This window comes from Xiphophorus couchianus, chromosome 19, assembly GCF_001444195.1.
Source record: "Xiphophorus couchianus chromosome 19, X_couchianus-1.0, whole genome shotgun sequence".
Classification (NCBI taxonomy): Eukaryota; Metazoa; Chordata; class Actinopteri; order Cyprinodontiformes; family Poeciliidae; genus Xiphophorus; species Xiphophorus couchianus.
In genome coordinates this window covers 3,515,642-3,530,843 of record NC_040246.1, presented here as the reverse complement: position 1 = coordinate 3,530,843, position 15,202 = coordinate 3,515,642, and the positions used below count along the sequence as shown (strand labels likewise).

The 15,202-nt window shown below is 39.8% G+C and overlaps 1 protein-coding gene across 2 annotated transcripts in view; it reads left to right on the top strand.

Moving 5' to 3' along the window:
• Positions 1-470: 470 nt before the first annotated feature.
• sos2 (son of sevenless homolog 2 (Drosophila)) overlaps positions 471-15,202 on the top strand; it is a 52,511-nt gene continuing 37,779 nt past the window's right edge. Inside the window, exon 1 of one of the 2 annotated variants that reach the window (XM_028001142.1) lies at positions 471-1,391. In XM_028001142.1, coding sequence (XP_027856943.1) covers positions 1,308-1,391 — 84 coding nt within the window. In that variant the 5' untranslated portion in view covers positions 471-1,307. The remainder of the gene's footprint in view (positions 1,392-15,202) is intronic. The other variant, XM_028001143.1, reaches the window with a different exon arrangement.

Below are 15,202 nucleotides of genomic sequence, written 5' to 3'. Positions count from 1 at the left end.
ATGGGATATTGTTCTATGGATTATGAGTTATATGTAACTGATTTTACGAAAACGTCTGGGTCGATGCTTTAAAATAGTTTAATAAAAGTTGTCCCTTTATCCCACCTTTTCTTGAGCGATGTAGAAATACAGTTTCTCCACAAGAGGGCGCAATAACAGTCAGCTCAGTCAGTGAACCTTAGTGTTGGCAGAAAATAGGTTTAAATTAGCTTGTCTTTGTGCAAACAGCGGTGTTTTTACTAAGAAACTTTGCGTCATGATTTCCGAATAAATTTTATTTAAAAAATTTCAGTTTCTTATTTGGCCATATTTTAGCCCAACTTAAAACAAAGGGGGGGAAAAAAGACGTGTTTTTATTATATTTTGTATTTTTTGTGTCCGTTTTTGTGTGGATATTTGATTCACATCCAAGTGTTTCTATCCGGCTACATGTGAGATTACGCAGCGTGCGCGTCTGTAGGACGGATAGGTCGCGCAGCTGCAGCAGCAGCAGCAAACAAGCAGCGGCAGTAGCGGAGTTGTTGCGAGCGGTTCCGACTTCTCTAACCAAAAAAAAAAGAAAAAAGAAAAACCTTCGACTTCTTTTTATAGCTGCTCTTCACCCACCAAAATGCCTTGGACTCCCCACTGTTTCTTTAAAGGAATATACGCTGGATGTAACATCTGGTAGTTGCGGAAAAGATGACGAATTGTGAAATGAGCCGCGAAGAAAAAAGTGTGCCTTGTTTGGAGCTGGAGGGGTTGTGTGCCACAACATAGGAGTGGAGGCGCAGCGAGGCCAGCAGCTGCCTGTAGCACCAGCTAGCTGGTTAGCTTACAAAGGTTACAGGTGTTTAGGTAGCAGATATTCGGACGCAACTCGTAGCAGGTAACCAACGGGGCGCCTGCTTTTTGTCGCAACTTTGAGTAAAACGTGCCTGCTATAGGTTCCTGTAACCAAACTAATTGGCACAACACTCAGCAACATTGTTATTAGCTGTTAGCTCTTCGGTTAGCCGAGCTCTGTGTTTACAGCTATTATTAGCCACCGAGCTAGCGAGTTAACTTCACGGCTACATGTGGGGTTTTTTTTGGTCGCGAGTTTTTCGTTGTCAAGCCGGACTCGACGTGGGACTCGCAGTGTGGTGGTTAAGCTTTATTCTGCATATTTTTTACACAAAACGGTGACTTTTTCTCCCCCCCTCAACCCCATTTCCCCACCAACCCCCGTGCCTGCTCCGGACTGACCCACCCATAAGGACTATCTATTCGGGGCCGATGCTGACAGTTCAGCCCGGATCACGGCAACGCCAGGAGCCGCTACAGCGATGCAGCCCCAGCAGATGTACGACTTTTCGAGTGAAGAGAACAGTCACAAGTGGAGAGGCCTCTTCGTGCAAGCTCTAAAAAAGGTATCAGTCTGACACAACTTCAGTAAGATCCACTAAACCATTTCCCCCACACATTCCCTCATAGAGCTGATGTGGTGCGGGGCTAGAGTACAGTAGCGTTGGGTATGAATGAACATCATAATTTAGTTAACTTTATCTATCTATCTATCTATCTATCTATCTATCTATACTTGTAGAGAAAGTTAAATCAATGCTATGACTTTTTTTGTGTTACTTTTCCATTAGTTTTGTTACAGAAAAAGAAAGAAAAACTAAACATTATTGTGGATATAGATACATTATAAAATGTGAGCTCTAAATCCAGTTTGGCTGCTGCATTTTTGACAGCTGTAGTAATAAACATGAACATTTGCATCTTTCCCCACCCAAGTACACAAACAACTTGTGTCTTTGATCGTCTTCGTCTTGCGTTTGTGCAAAAATGGTGTGACACGCAGTTCGTGTCTTAAAAGCGTCTAGTCGAAGAGAAGATTGGTGTGTTTGAACTACTTGTTTTGGATGTTTCTTGAGTAATTTCTGCGTTTATTTGGCTATATCCATATTCAGATTATTAGTAACCTCCTGGTATTGTAAAGAGGCCATGACGAGGGTTTCCAGGACCTTTGGAAGAGAACGGGGCCCCACAGCATCATGCATCCTCCTTCATACCTTGCAGCAGGGATTATTTTTTTCCAGTTGCATTCCAAGGCCTGTACCTGAACGCACCATTATCACTTCCACTGACAACTGGACTAAAAACCCAGGACTGAAAGAAAAAAAAAACATAATTTAAAACTTTCAAAAGCGCGTAACTTCTTACGATTTTTAAAAAGATGCAAACGGTGTCCAAGATGATTTCACATCTCTGTCAAGGATAAAAACCGTCATCAGGCTAGCCACATTACCTCAAACCAATAACAATGCTCTCCTGAACTGATGTTGTCTCTCCTCATTGGTTAACTTTCTGTGTGATTATTTAAAGACTTTGGTTGCTTAAGTTCCCTAATGAAGATCATTTTTTCCCACTATGATTTTGAAGAAGTTGCTCGGGGTTTCTCAATCTTTGCAGTGCAATGTGTTTCACAGTTTTATGATATGTAATAACGTACACGACGCAGATTAAATACCTGTGGAACCCTCTTTAGCTTGTGTTGTAAAACAATTTATGGCACATTTGTTGCTATTTTTTCCCCCAACGTAGGTCATATAGTGAGAATGTACAACCCCTGCTTTAAATAGACACTTCGCTGCTCCTTCATGACGCTTACATCACATTAAGTTTCTATCTCTTTTCAAGGAAAACAAAACGCAAAAGCGTATTTTTTGTTTTGTTTTTTAATAAACCGTAGTGTGACGCTCAGCAAACGATTACTTTGATTTTTAATGTCCTTTGTCAGCAGGATTGACCTGTATCAGTTCCCATTTTTACTCTCCCTTTCTTTTTCTTGCCTCGTCTCGGCTTCTTCCCATCATCACAAGGCTCAGTTTCTGCCTTCTGCTCTGAATGAGAGCGCTTCTGACGACGTTTCTGTCGTCGGCCGGGAGACCGAGGAGGGAAACTTGATTTGCCGCTCAAAGATGAGACAGAGTAGGGTATCCTGCTTGTTGCACGTTTGCTAAAGAGGCAGCTATATAAAATAATAATAATAATAATAATAATAATAATAATAATGCTACAATTCTCTCGCTCCTTTTAGCTCGAAATGGAAATGTGTGCTCTGACAAACAACAAAAACATATTTGAACATCAAGCTTTAGACTAGAACTGAGCTAAAACTATTTTCTTTAAAATACAATTGATTACTTTGGAAGGACATAAAATTAACTCGTGATTTTTTTTTCTCAAAAAATATTCTTTCAATAGTATTTAAAATGTGAGCTATTTATTTGCACTGCACAACCAAAAAGAAGATATTCTTGTGTCACTAGACACACTTCATTTTTGTGCTTTGGATTTTATATGTCATTAACAGTGGTACTAACTGTTAGCTTTCAGTGAAGACGTTTTATTTATTTTAATAAATATTAATGTATTAAATATAAAATTTTATATTAATTTAAAAATTTTATTTAATATTAAATTTATTTTAATACATTGCCGTTCACATTGCCGTACACACTGCTTGTCAGCTGGATTACAGAAATAAAGGTTTTATCTCTGTTAGAAGAAAGACAAATTTGGAAAAATGTCTGGTCCCTTATTAAGGTCGCCTTAAGGACACTGTTATTAACAATGTTGAGTGTAATTTGCTTAGTTTCTAAATGATGACCTGTTGGTTTGTTTGGTAAATATTTTCTAATTTGACAAGATGTGAGAGGTGTATCTGTTCAGCCGCTGACTGCAGGCTAGCTGCTACAGCTAATCAGCCAGCTGATACCTAACGGTTAGACCGCCAGTGGCGTAGTCCTGTGACTCTATTGTGTATCACCCTTTCGTTTCCATGGCGTTTGCAAACATTAAAAAGCAACAATCCTGCATCTCCTTCCTCCGCATACAGAGTTTGATCAGTAGTTTAAACAGGTCCATGTGGGTTGAAATGTCACCACGGTAGCGTCACGGCTCACACATTTGATGCAAACCACATAATTACAGAATCAAAGCAACTAGAGTGCCACATCGAGGACCCAAATACAACATTACATAATAAAATCTGCATCTTCCAGTAAGCTGTGTCTGAAGGACATCACGCTCTAACATGCAGCAGAGTCTCACTGTTCAGTCTCCCAGCTTCATTGTGCAAACCTCATGTTTGCTAACAATTTGACACCATCTGTCTCCTCATCAAAGTCACAAGTGAACACAGCAACAAGGCAACTAATTACAGATGACCTGAGACGGGTGTACAAAAATAACTGGAAGCATAGCAAAGTCCTGTCACGAGCCCATTGGTCGAACAGAGTAAGGGTGGAGCTCGGCCATGTGTGCAGCGTACACTCTGCCAACAAACCGTACACAATGGGAAAGGAACGTATCTCAAGCCGGCAGCAGAAGGGCATAAAAGATAAAAACGACATAAATATTTACCAGCACAATTTACCGGCTGGGCTGTGCACAATTCCAGGTGATTGCGTGGCCCGTATTTTGTGTGTCTTTCGTTTTTTTAGTTTTTCCAAAATAAAGCAAACCACGGGGATGTTTCAGTAAAAACTTGTGCAGCTTATAGAGAATTTAATGAGGTATTTTTATCCTACAAGTATGAATGAAAAACTTAAGTTTCTGAGGAATTGGAGCCCTGAGTACATTGACCATAACTAAAAAAAAAAAAAAAATCCTGGCTCTAGTCTTAGATGTTCTTGTAGAATCAACCTGACGACAACACGCGTGGCATCCTTGAAGTTAGCAAAAAATAAATAAAGCTGGAAACTGATCAGTAAGCTCCAGATGTTTGTTACATTACACAACCACATGCTGTGTTACGCAGGGGCAGCTGCATAACAAAGTAAAAGTGAAACTTGCAGCAAATCTCTTACTGGTCAGTAGATCCGTTTTTAACGTGAAGAAACGCACAGGTTGAGACTGACTCGGAAAATTAACATACCCGATGATAACGGAGCGGGACACTGTGAATGTCTCCCCACTGATCTGTAGCGTATAGGCATTAAGCTGAGGGTTAGCGCGTCAGATACCCCAAAAACATCACAGGTCTTGAATTCAGAATTCATGGCAAGATGCTAAATGATGTGAAACAGCAGCTGCGTTTCCATTGAACATATAATTGCGCAATTTAGTGTTTCAAGAATAAATTTGCTTAGTAGAAACATTTCAGTTTAGAAAAAAACCTTGTGTTTTGATTAAAAAGTTCTGGATGATGTGGTTTCTTTTTGACCGTATCGAAATTGGTTTATTTCACTAAACTGCAAAGGAAACACTATTTTGCATCACACAAGTCACATGATCAACAACCGGACATTGCCACTGGCGCAAACAACGAATAAGAAGACACAGGAAGTATTTGGATGATAACGGCATGTCATGTTTTTTTTAATGACTTATTGCATGAAAAAACGTATTCACCTGCAGGCCTGTCGCAATATAAAATTTTGCTGGATGATAAATTGTCCCAGAACTGATTGCAATAAACGATAATGTTGCTGTTTTGAGACCATTTCCAAGTAATATAAGAGCAACAATGGCATAAAAATACAAGAACACGTTCTGAAAAAATCTATCAACTTTAAATTCTAATGAACATTTAAACACTGGAACGAGGCGACATTTAAAATATCAAAAATAAATAAAGGAAACAACAAACGATAAATAAAATGAACTATAGAGTTTTTGTAAACAAAATTATATTTTTTAGAAAAAGGGCTAGTTGAGACCAAAGCACCAGACTGAAGACTATTATAATTCAGTTTTGGCAAAAAGAGAAAAACAATAAATCAAGCAAATTAAGTTTTTATTTATTGTTTTTTTTTTTTATTTATCATGTGATTAATTGATTTATTCTTTATTTTGACAGGTCTATTCACATATGATTTGTGTTATTTAATGGAAACACTGCAGTTGCAAAAATTTTATTAAATTTTTTTAACATTAGTGGAATATTGACAACTTTTAAAAACTAATGTAAATTTAGTGTTTTCAAAAGTTTATGCATCAAAATCGAACTACAGCAAAACAAATGTTCAGGAAAATATGATTTAACTGTAATCAACACACTGTTAATTTTTTTGCAGCAGTAACAATAATTGTTATCTGAGTAAAATAAATTATATGTAGAGGCTAAGCCAAAGCTTTAAGCCCCTGAGGTGGTACACCGGGGTAAAGTTGACACGCCGATCACTTATCCGCTGACTGAAATGAGAGCCGTCCTTGATGTTAGTCCAGTTCATCCATTTATTTCCATGACTCGGCAATCATCATCTTATTTCTTTTGTACAAGTCATTCCTCTAACATGTTGTCAACACACCTCTAACATAGTTCCAGCGATCCACACAGCATTAATTCAATAGCATTGCGTCACGTTAATATTGCGTTGTGTTGCGTTGCGGTCAAAAATTGTTTCCCCCTTTCGGGTGGAACACACCTCCTGTCATCAACACCGCATGCTACCTAAATAGACAGCTGACAGATCATGTGACCCAAACCATTTAGAATACAGAAAGGCATAATCTGCTCCTACACACCGGCCCCTAATTGTTATGGCAGGCATACATAACAATTATACAATAACAATAGGAGCAAGTGAATACATATCTGTTGATTTACACCCCTTGTATCAAACAAAGTTTGGTAACAGGTCTTTCAATAATATTGTTCTTTGTCTGCAGTTTTACAGATCGCACCATGCCTTTTTTATCACAGAAAACCGATATTACTTTAGCAAGAGGCCAGGAGCCACGTGGGGCAGATGAATCCATGATGACAACGACATCTCCAGATTTCAAATTTTGTTTCTGTTGATTCCACTTCTGTCTTTCTTGCAATAGGGGCAAATACTCCTTGATCCAGCGTTTCCAAAATAAATCTGAGATGTATTGAACTTGTCTCCAACGACGCTTCACATACATATCTGAGGGTTCAAACAGCCCAGGTGGTAAGGCAGGTTTTCCTTTTAGTAGCAGTAGATGATTTGGTGTGAGAGCATCTTGAATCCGTTTATGATCCAATAAAACGAGAGCTTGCCTCAACTCCCGTTCGGCTCCAACAAAATTGGTTCCATTGTCCGACCTGATGTGAACAACTTGACCCCTTCTGCTGATAAAACGGCGTATTGCATTGATGCAGGCATCTGTTTCAAGGGAGTTTGCTACCTCCAAATGTATTGCTGTGCTCGTCATACAGGTGAATATCACACCATATCGTTTGCATTGTTTTCTGCCTTGCTTGATTTCAACAGGTCCAAAATAATCCACTCCAACATTCGTAAATGGAGGCAAATCAGGAACAAGTCTCTCTTTTGGAAGATCCGCCATCTTTTGCTCCAAAGTTCTCCCATTAAAACGCCTGCAATTGCGGCATTCAGATATGATTTTTCTCACTGCTGCATTTGCGTTGGTGATCCAATACTTCCTCCTAAGAGTGGACAGAGTATGGTTTCGTCCACTGTGACCCAACAACTGATGAATAGATTTAAGAATGAGCCTGGAGATATGCTGATCTTTAGAGAGAATAAGAGGGTGTTTTTCCTCCATGGGCATTGCTCCTTTACTTAACCTTCCTCCAACTCTCAATAGCCCATTATCCAACATAGGGTCCAATTTATAGATGGAACTCTGTCTGCTTACTATTCCAGTCTTGGACAGCAAGCAGGAAATTTCATCTTCAAACCTCTGCTGCTGACAATAGCGTACAATGGCCAACTCCGCTTCCAACAAATTCTTGGGCTTTAAGGTGTTGCCTTTTGAGGTCACTGTAGCCTTTTGTCCTTTCACTAGCCCATTATTAAGATCAGGGTCTTTCAGCTGAGTCTTTTGTCGAATGAGTTGCAGCAAATGGGTTTTCAGTCTGAGAAACCAGGCAACGGAAATCTTGAGTTTCCTCCATTCAGAAAAGTAGTTAATGAGAAAATCAGTAGGTTTAATTGAACAAGCGGCAGCACAGTTCACAAGAGCATCCCTTTTGAGCTCTGGATCATTGGAGTCCATCTTATCATCAATAGGATTCTCTGGCCAGAATTCTTCAGGCTTCCAAAAAAAGCTAGGGCCCTCAATCCAACTGCGATTAGTCAGAAAACGGGTCACTTTTATTCCCCTTGATGCAGCATCGGCTGGGTTGTCTTTGGAACCAACATGCCTCCATTGGGAAGGGCCTGAAATCTCTCTTATTATTGAGATCCGATTTGCCACAAAGGTTTGGAAACGTTTATCTTCATTGTTGATGTATTTCAGAACTGATGTACTGTCCGTCCAAAACACAGATTCATCCAGCTGCATTTGAAGCTCTGCTTTTAGCATTACGTCCACTCTGGCAGCCAAAACTGCAGCTGTAAGTTCCAATCTTGGGATCGTCACAGTTTTTAAAGGCGCCACTCTGGATTTCCCTAATAAGAAAGCTATGTTAATATGGTCTTTGTTGTCTTTCAACCGGATGTATGTTACAGTCCCATAACCATCTTTACTGGCATCAGCAAAATGATGTAATTGGCAGTATATGAGGTTCCCAAAATCCCTTGCTTTCATACATCTTGCTACTTTGAATGAAGCAAGTAACTTGACCTCCTCCAACCACTGTTCCCACCGTTTCAAAATATCCAGTGGGATGACATCATCCCATTCACAGCTCCTCCTACAGAGCTCTTGCTGCATCATCTTAGCAGGTAGGATGGCTGGTGACAGAAAACCCAAAGGATCGTATACTGAACTGGTGATGGACAGCATGCCACGTCTGGTTGGAGACTGATGTTTTATCTCAATCTTAAATTTGAAGGAGTCTGACTCGACACACCACAGTAGACCTAAAACTCTTTCAGCTGGGAGGTCATCTTGATCCAAGTTGAGCTCTTTTAAATCCTTTGCCCAGTGTTCTTCTGGGATAGACTGCAACACTGCTCGACTGTTACTGATCCATTTCTCCAACTGAAAGCCACCTCTTTTACAGAGAGCATTTAATTCATTCACCATTTTTATGGCCTCTTCCTCTGAACCCAAACTCATCAGGCAGTCATCAACATAAAAGTTTTGCTTGACAGCAAGAACAGCTTGATCAGAAAAATCATCTTTGTTGTCATCTGCAGTTTTCTTTAGTGCATAACTAGCACAGCTTGGAGATGAAACGGCTCCGAACAAGTGCACAGTCATTCTGTAGACTTTCAGTTCTCTGCTGAGGTCTCCTTCTGGCCACCAGAGAAAGCGCAGAAAATCCCTGTCTTGTTCTGCAACCTTCACCTGATGGAACATGGCCTGAATGTCACCCATGAATGCTACAGGCTCCTGCCTGAAGCGAAGGAGTACTCCAAGTAAGGAACTGGTAAGGTTCGGACCTTGTAGTAGTTCTTTATTTAATGATGTTCCTTGATAAGTGGATCCACAATCAAACACCACTCGTAACGAACCCTTTTTTGGGTGAAAAACACCATGGTGAGGAATGTACCATACTTTCCCAACTGTACCTTTCAACTGTTGATCTGGTACTTGCTCGGCATAACCTTTTTCAATAACATCCTGGAGGCAACTTGAATATTCCTTATGAAGTCGAGGGTCATTTACGAACCTCCTTCTTAATCCAAGTATCCTCTGCTTGGCTACAGAGTAGCTATTTGGTAGCGTAGCATCTGTGTTCTTAAAGGGTAGTTTCAGACAATATCTCTTATCCTGTAAAATTGAAGAGGATTCCATGATTTCCATAAAACGAATGTCTTCCCTTGACATTTCAGTTTTCTCTGAGGTTTTCTCATTGAAGTCATGGTCATACAGTTTGTTGAGCAGGAACTCCAAGTTAGATACAGAGATCTTGTTTACTAGAGCAGAACGTGGCTTCACTTTAGTACTGCTGTTATTTCCATCTTCATTCAATAGACCATTGATCACCCAGCCCAACACTGTCCTTGTAGCATATGGGCCATCTCCACAGCTGTTGACCACTTCCCAAGGCTCTAGTATCTTGGGAGCGTTGATTCCTATCAACAAGTCAACATTAGCTTTTATGGTGGGGATTTGAACCTTTGACAAATAAGGCCATCTTTCTATTTCTGCAGCAGTAACAATATTATCTGAAGTAACTGGCATTTGCTTCTGTGTAAGGACTTCTGGCAGAGGATGAAAGTTGTTTCCATTCAACCCTGATACCTCAATGCCAGACAATGAATAAGCAGTAACAACCCTTTCCTGCCCCATTGTTTTTAAGAGAAAGTTAGTCCTTTTCCCTGAGATGTTTAATCTTTGCATAAGATGTTCTGAACAAAATGTAGCTGTACTACCAGGATCTAAAAAAGCGTATGTCTGTATGACATCCACTCCCTTGGTAGATTTTACTTGTACTGGAATAATGGACAGAATACAGCGACTCTTTCCGGCCCCTGTATGTCCACATGTCTGGGGAAGAGATGATGGTTTAACTCCTGTTGGCTCTTTTACTGGTTCAGGTTCAGAATTTGCCTTTGGAATATGCAACACAGTTGGGTGTCGTTGATCACAAATTTCACAGATTAAACGTTTATTACAATCTCTGCTGATGTGACCAGTACACAAGCATCCAAAACAAATCCCTTTGTCCTTCAAAAGACGGATTTTTTCTCTGTGTTTCTTGTTTTTAAACTGTTGGCATTTATCCATAAAGTGAGCACATGAACAACAATGACAGTATGGCCTTTGTGTCTTTGATCCATCTTCAGAGTAATCCACTGATGTTGCTGTGGTAGCAAAACTACTCCCTTTACTTCTGATTCTTGACTGTAGCTTGAAGCTGCTGGAAGACCTCAGGCCAGCTGTATGTTGTGGTGCATACACTTCAATGTCACCAAAAATTGGATCAGACAAGATCCTCACATGTTTCTCCAGAAATACAACCAAATCAATAAAATGAGCTCTGTGGTCGTATGACTCCAAAATATCATGAGCAACAGCCCTCCATCTCTCTCTGAGTTTGTATGGCAGCTTAGAAATGACCATTTTCATGTTACTTGGCATATCCAACTCCTGCATATAATGAAGTTCTTCCATCACATTGCAACATCCTCGTAGAAACAAAGCATAAGCTTGTAGAGCTTTAACGTCCTCTGGTTTTATTGATGGCCAGTTCAGAGCTTTGTTTATATAAGCAGTTACTATTTTGTATTCATTTCCAAAATGTTCCTGCAGAAGACCCTTTGCTACAATGTAGCCACGTTCAGGATCCATATGCTGGCAGCTGCGGACCAGTTCCTTAGGCTGTCCTGCAGTGAACTGCTCCAAATAATACAGACAGTCAGCTTTACTGGCTTTGTTTTCCACTCCTTGTTCAAACGCTTTAATGAAAGCTTTATATTGAAATGGATCTCCTTCAAACACAGGAATGTCTCGTGGTGGTAAAGACAGTAGACGCTGTTGATGCACAAGTGCAGCAGTTATTTCATTTTGCTTATGCATAATAGTGACAACATCTCCATTTTGAACTTGATCAGTTTGATGATTTATCCTTTGTCTGGTTTGATTTCCACAAACAGTTGTTACATCATGTTGCAAAACATGTGAATTTTGTAAGTCCATTTGATCCTGTGCATCAAAATACTGCTTGCTCATAGAACTTTTCATTTCAGTCTGTTTTGGTCGCACATCCATTGTTTGCAGTTTGGTTTGTGTTGGTACTGCATTTCTTTGCTGCGTTACTTTATATGCTGCAGGATAGTAATCCTTTGCCATGACATTAAGAGTTTTATCTGATGTCAGTTTCCTTTTTTCCCCTTCAAAATAAGAGTTCATTCCGTCAGTTGGTGCACGGGAAAGACACTGTTCATCAGAAGCCTGCAGAACTGCCAACTTTGCAGTAGACGCAGCTAGCTCAGTTTCTAGCTCAAGCTGTTCTTTTTTCCTTTTTATCAGTTGCTCCTGTTCCTCCAGTGCATGACGTTCCTTCAAAACAGCCATTCTTGCAACCAGTGCAGCTCGCTCTGCTGCAGCTTTTATTTGTGCAGAGGAAGTTGTACTTGTCCGATTGCTGGTAACACTTTTGTTGTAATGTTTACTCACATTGGAAACACTATCATTAGGCCTAATATCATCGTTATCCAACCCATGATTAATATCAGCACCACTAATTAAATGACCAGCACTTTCATTTTTAGGTTCATCGTTTTCTTTTGATTTAACCCACCTTTTCACATTTTCAGCAAATTCATCAGTGAACAACATTTTTGCTTTAAACCATATTTCATGTTTTTCTTTCTCCTCAACCGGCAATAAATTCATTAATGAATCATGCATGCATCTTATTTCAACACACAAGTCAATGTACCCATCAAGAGACGTTTGAACTTCTGAAACCAAACCATTTTGCATCAACTCTTGTATCTTTTTCCTTAAACTGCTAGCTTTATTTAGCTTAGCCTTTCTACTAGCTTGCAATCGATCTAACCGATCAGCAATTGCTTTAGCAGAAAGTTTAACCACTCGTTTGCCCGTTTGTGTGTCACAACTGCTGGTCAGAAAGTCCTGGTTGTCAGCAGTAGATGGCGCACTAGCACCCGCTGGTAAATCCACGTCCGCTATGCAATCTTCCATAATAAAGTCCGTCAGTCAATAGATTGCAACCAGTTAATTGATACAAAGTTAATTGTTCCTCCACTTCAGCAACCAATGCATTGGATTTATGCCATTATGTGTGCACACGTTTAGATTTAGATTCAGATGGCCATCTTAATAAGTGTAGCGCTACACATACCTATTCGATGCATGCATTTCAAATCCAGCAACAAGGAAATCCAGGTGTCCTCCTGAACGCCGATCCTGTCCGACGTCACCCCAGGCTGCAGATGAGCTGATGCCAATCAGCTGACGCTCCGTTCCCAACAAACAGGCTCCGTCTGCGTCCCTCGTCGTAGACAAACGCCATCCAAAGTTCCTTTCCCACGATCAGTTCTTGTCATAAACAATTTTTGACTTTTATATAGAGGCTAAGCCAAAGCTTTAAGCCCCTGAGGTGGTACACCGGGGTAAAGTTGACACGCCGATCACTTATCCGCTGACTGAAATGAGAGCCGTCCTTGATGTTAGTCCAGTTCATCCATTTATTTCCATGACTCGGCAATCATCATCTTATTTCTTTTGTACAACAAGTCATTCCTCTAACATGTTGTCAACACACCTCTAACATAGTTCCAGCGATCCACACAGCATTAATTCAATAGCATTGCGTCACGTTAATATTGTGTTGCGTTGCGGTCAAAAATTGTTTCCCCCTTTCGGGTGGAACACACCTCCTGTCATCAACACCGCATGCTACCTAAATAGACAGCTGACAGATCATGTGACCCAAACCATTTAGAATACAGAAAGGCATAATCTGCTCCTACATTATATTTCTCATTTTTTTTCATGACTTTACTAAAGGATAAAGAATATTGCCCCAGGCTCAGCTGCTGCAAATATCCCTCTAGCATTTTCCAGGCTTGGATTTTCTTTTTTTTTCCAATAACGTTATATCTGCAAATAAAGGACCCAGTCATGTCTTTAATTTGTTTGTATTACGTGAGAACTGGTATGATGAGTCAAGTGAAACTCAGAAAACAGCTGGTGGGCTGAAGTGCCACTGTCATTGTCTCAACTTGCTGCACAGCTGCCGCCAGGAAAGCCTTTGAAAGGCAGAAGTAACAGGCTTGTTATGGTTTTGTCAGACTTTGACTGACTTCACACGAAGCAGTCCAAAGGTGGGTGTGAGGTTTTACTTTTGGCGACGACTCGTCATACATAACTTCATCGCCAAAAGAGTCCTAGATTATTGATGAGCAGTAGAAGAACAGGTTAAATCCTCAAAATCATCAATGCCAAGATCGTTGGATCGATTATTGAAAAAGACCTTCAGGACGCCTAATTTGGGCTTGTTTTTCTAAACATCTCATCTTAACTCTATCTTTAGCCTTTACATATGCATAGCTTTCTGTCTTATCTGATTTTATATCTTTTGCTTCTTTCCTGGCAGCAGTATTATTTTAAAATGGTACTTGTCTGATGAACAAAAACAAAAAATAATCAGCAATGCAAATCAAAGATTGCATTGATTTGCGTTCTTTGATGCAAATCAGTGCATCAAAGAATGATGCATTAATCATTCTTGCATCAATGCATCATTCTTGCAAAAAGACTGGAATCAACTCAGACGGGAAATTTAAAGATTCAACGTTTTTGTTTTTCTTTTGACTTACAACATCTGACGAGGGTTTTCGAGGTGGCGCTGATGTCACTGTTCACTGATGATGTTAGTGTAGAGAGAAGGCTCACCTGGTTTCAGTGACGTGTTTGAAAATTAACTGATAGGAAGCACAGTGATGCCAGACGTTTAGCAGGAAGCTGTAATTTCTACTTGCTAAGCCACGTTTTCGGTTAATTCAGCCTGTGAGAGAGCAAGACTGTGCAGATAACAGGAAGGCCTGATTGGAACATGCCTGATCGGAACCTGTCAATCACTTTCCTGCGTTTCCGTTACAAATGTGCTCGAAACTTTTTCAATATGGCAAAGAACACAGCTTCACAGTTGGGCTGTTTAAATTAAAATAGAAATGCAATGAAAATCACTACTCAATAAGCTTGTTTACGTGATGAATTATTAAAAATCATGACAGATGCGAACACTAAGGAGATGTATTCATATTTCAGCTGAGTATTGCAGCATTTTTGGAAAATTGTAATCCGACTTTTTATTTTTTATTTATTTATTTTTTAAGAAGCGCTATGGATTCGCCAAAATGACAAACTCAGCTTTTGACGTAGTGTGCGATGATGTTGTGGGCGTATTGTCCAAGGAGACCTGCACCTACAAATAAGTGGTTGTTGCTGTATACAAACTGGCATGATGCGAAAAAAGTGTTTCCATTGCAGTTTTGCGAAATATGGCTGAAAAACATCCAAGCACAAAAAAAAGAATTTTCCCCCCCGATATTGATGTGTTTCCATAAAGTTAATTTATTTTCATTATTCCAATTCGTACAGTTTTATGGTCAATGGAAACACGGTTTCTGTCTATGAATCCTTTTGTAACCTTAGAGTCGAGGGAACAGTCTAAATGTGTTATGAAATGTGTTATTATTTGTTCTAGGGATTCATAAAGAGGCTGCCATTTTTAGTCATGCTAGCTGTTTTAACTATGCTTATCACTAATACAAAAGGTAAAAAATACTTTAATTAGTGTAAATACAGCTCTTATGTCTTCTTATATAATAGTTTTAACAAAGAACTAAGACTCAGAATCCATCAATAC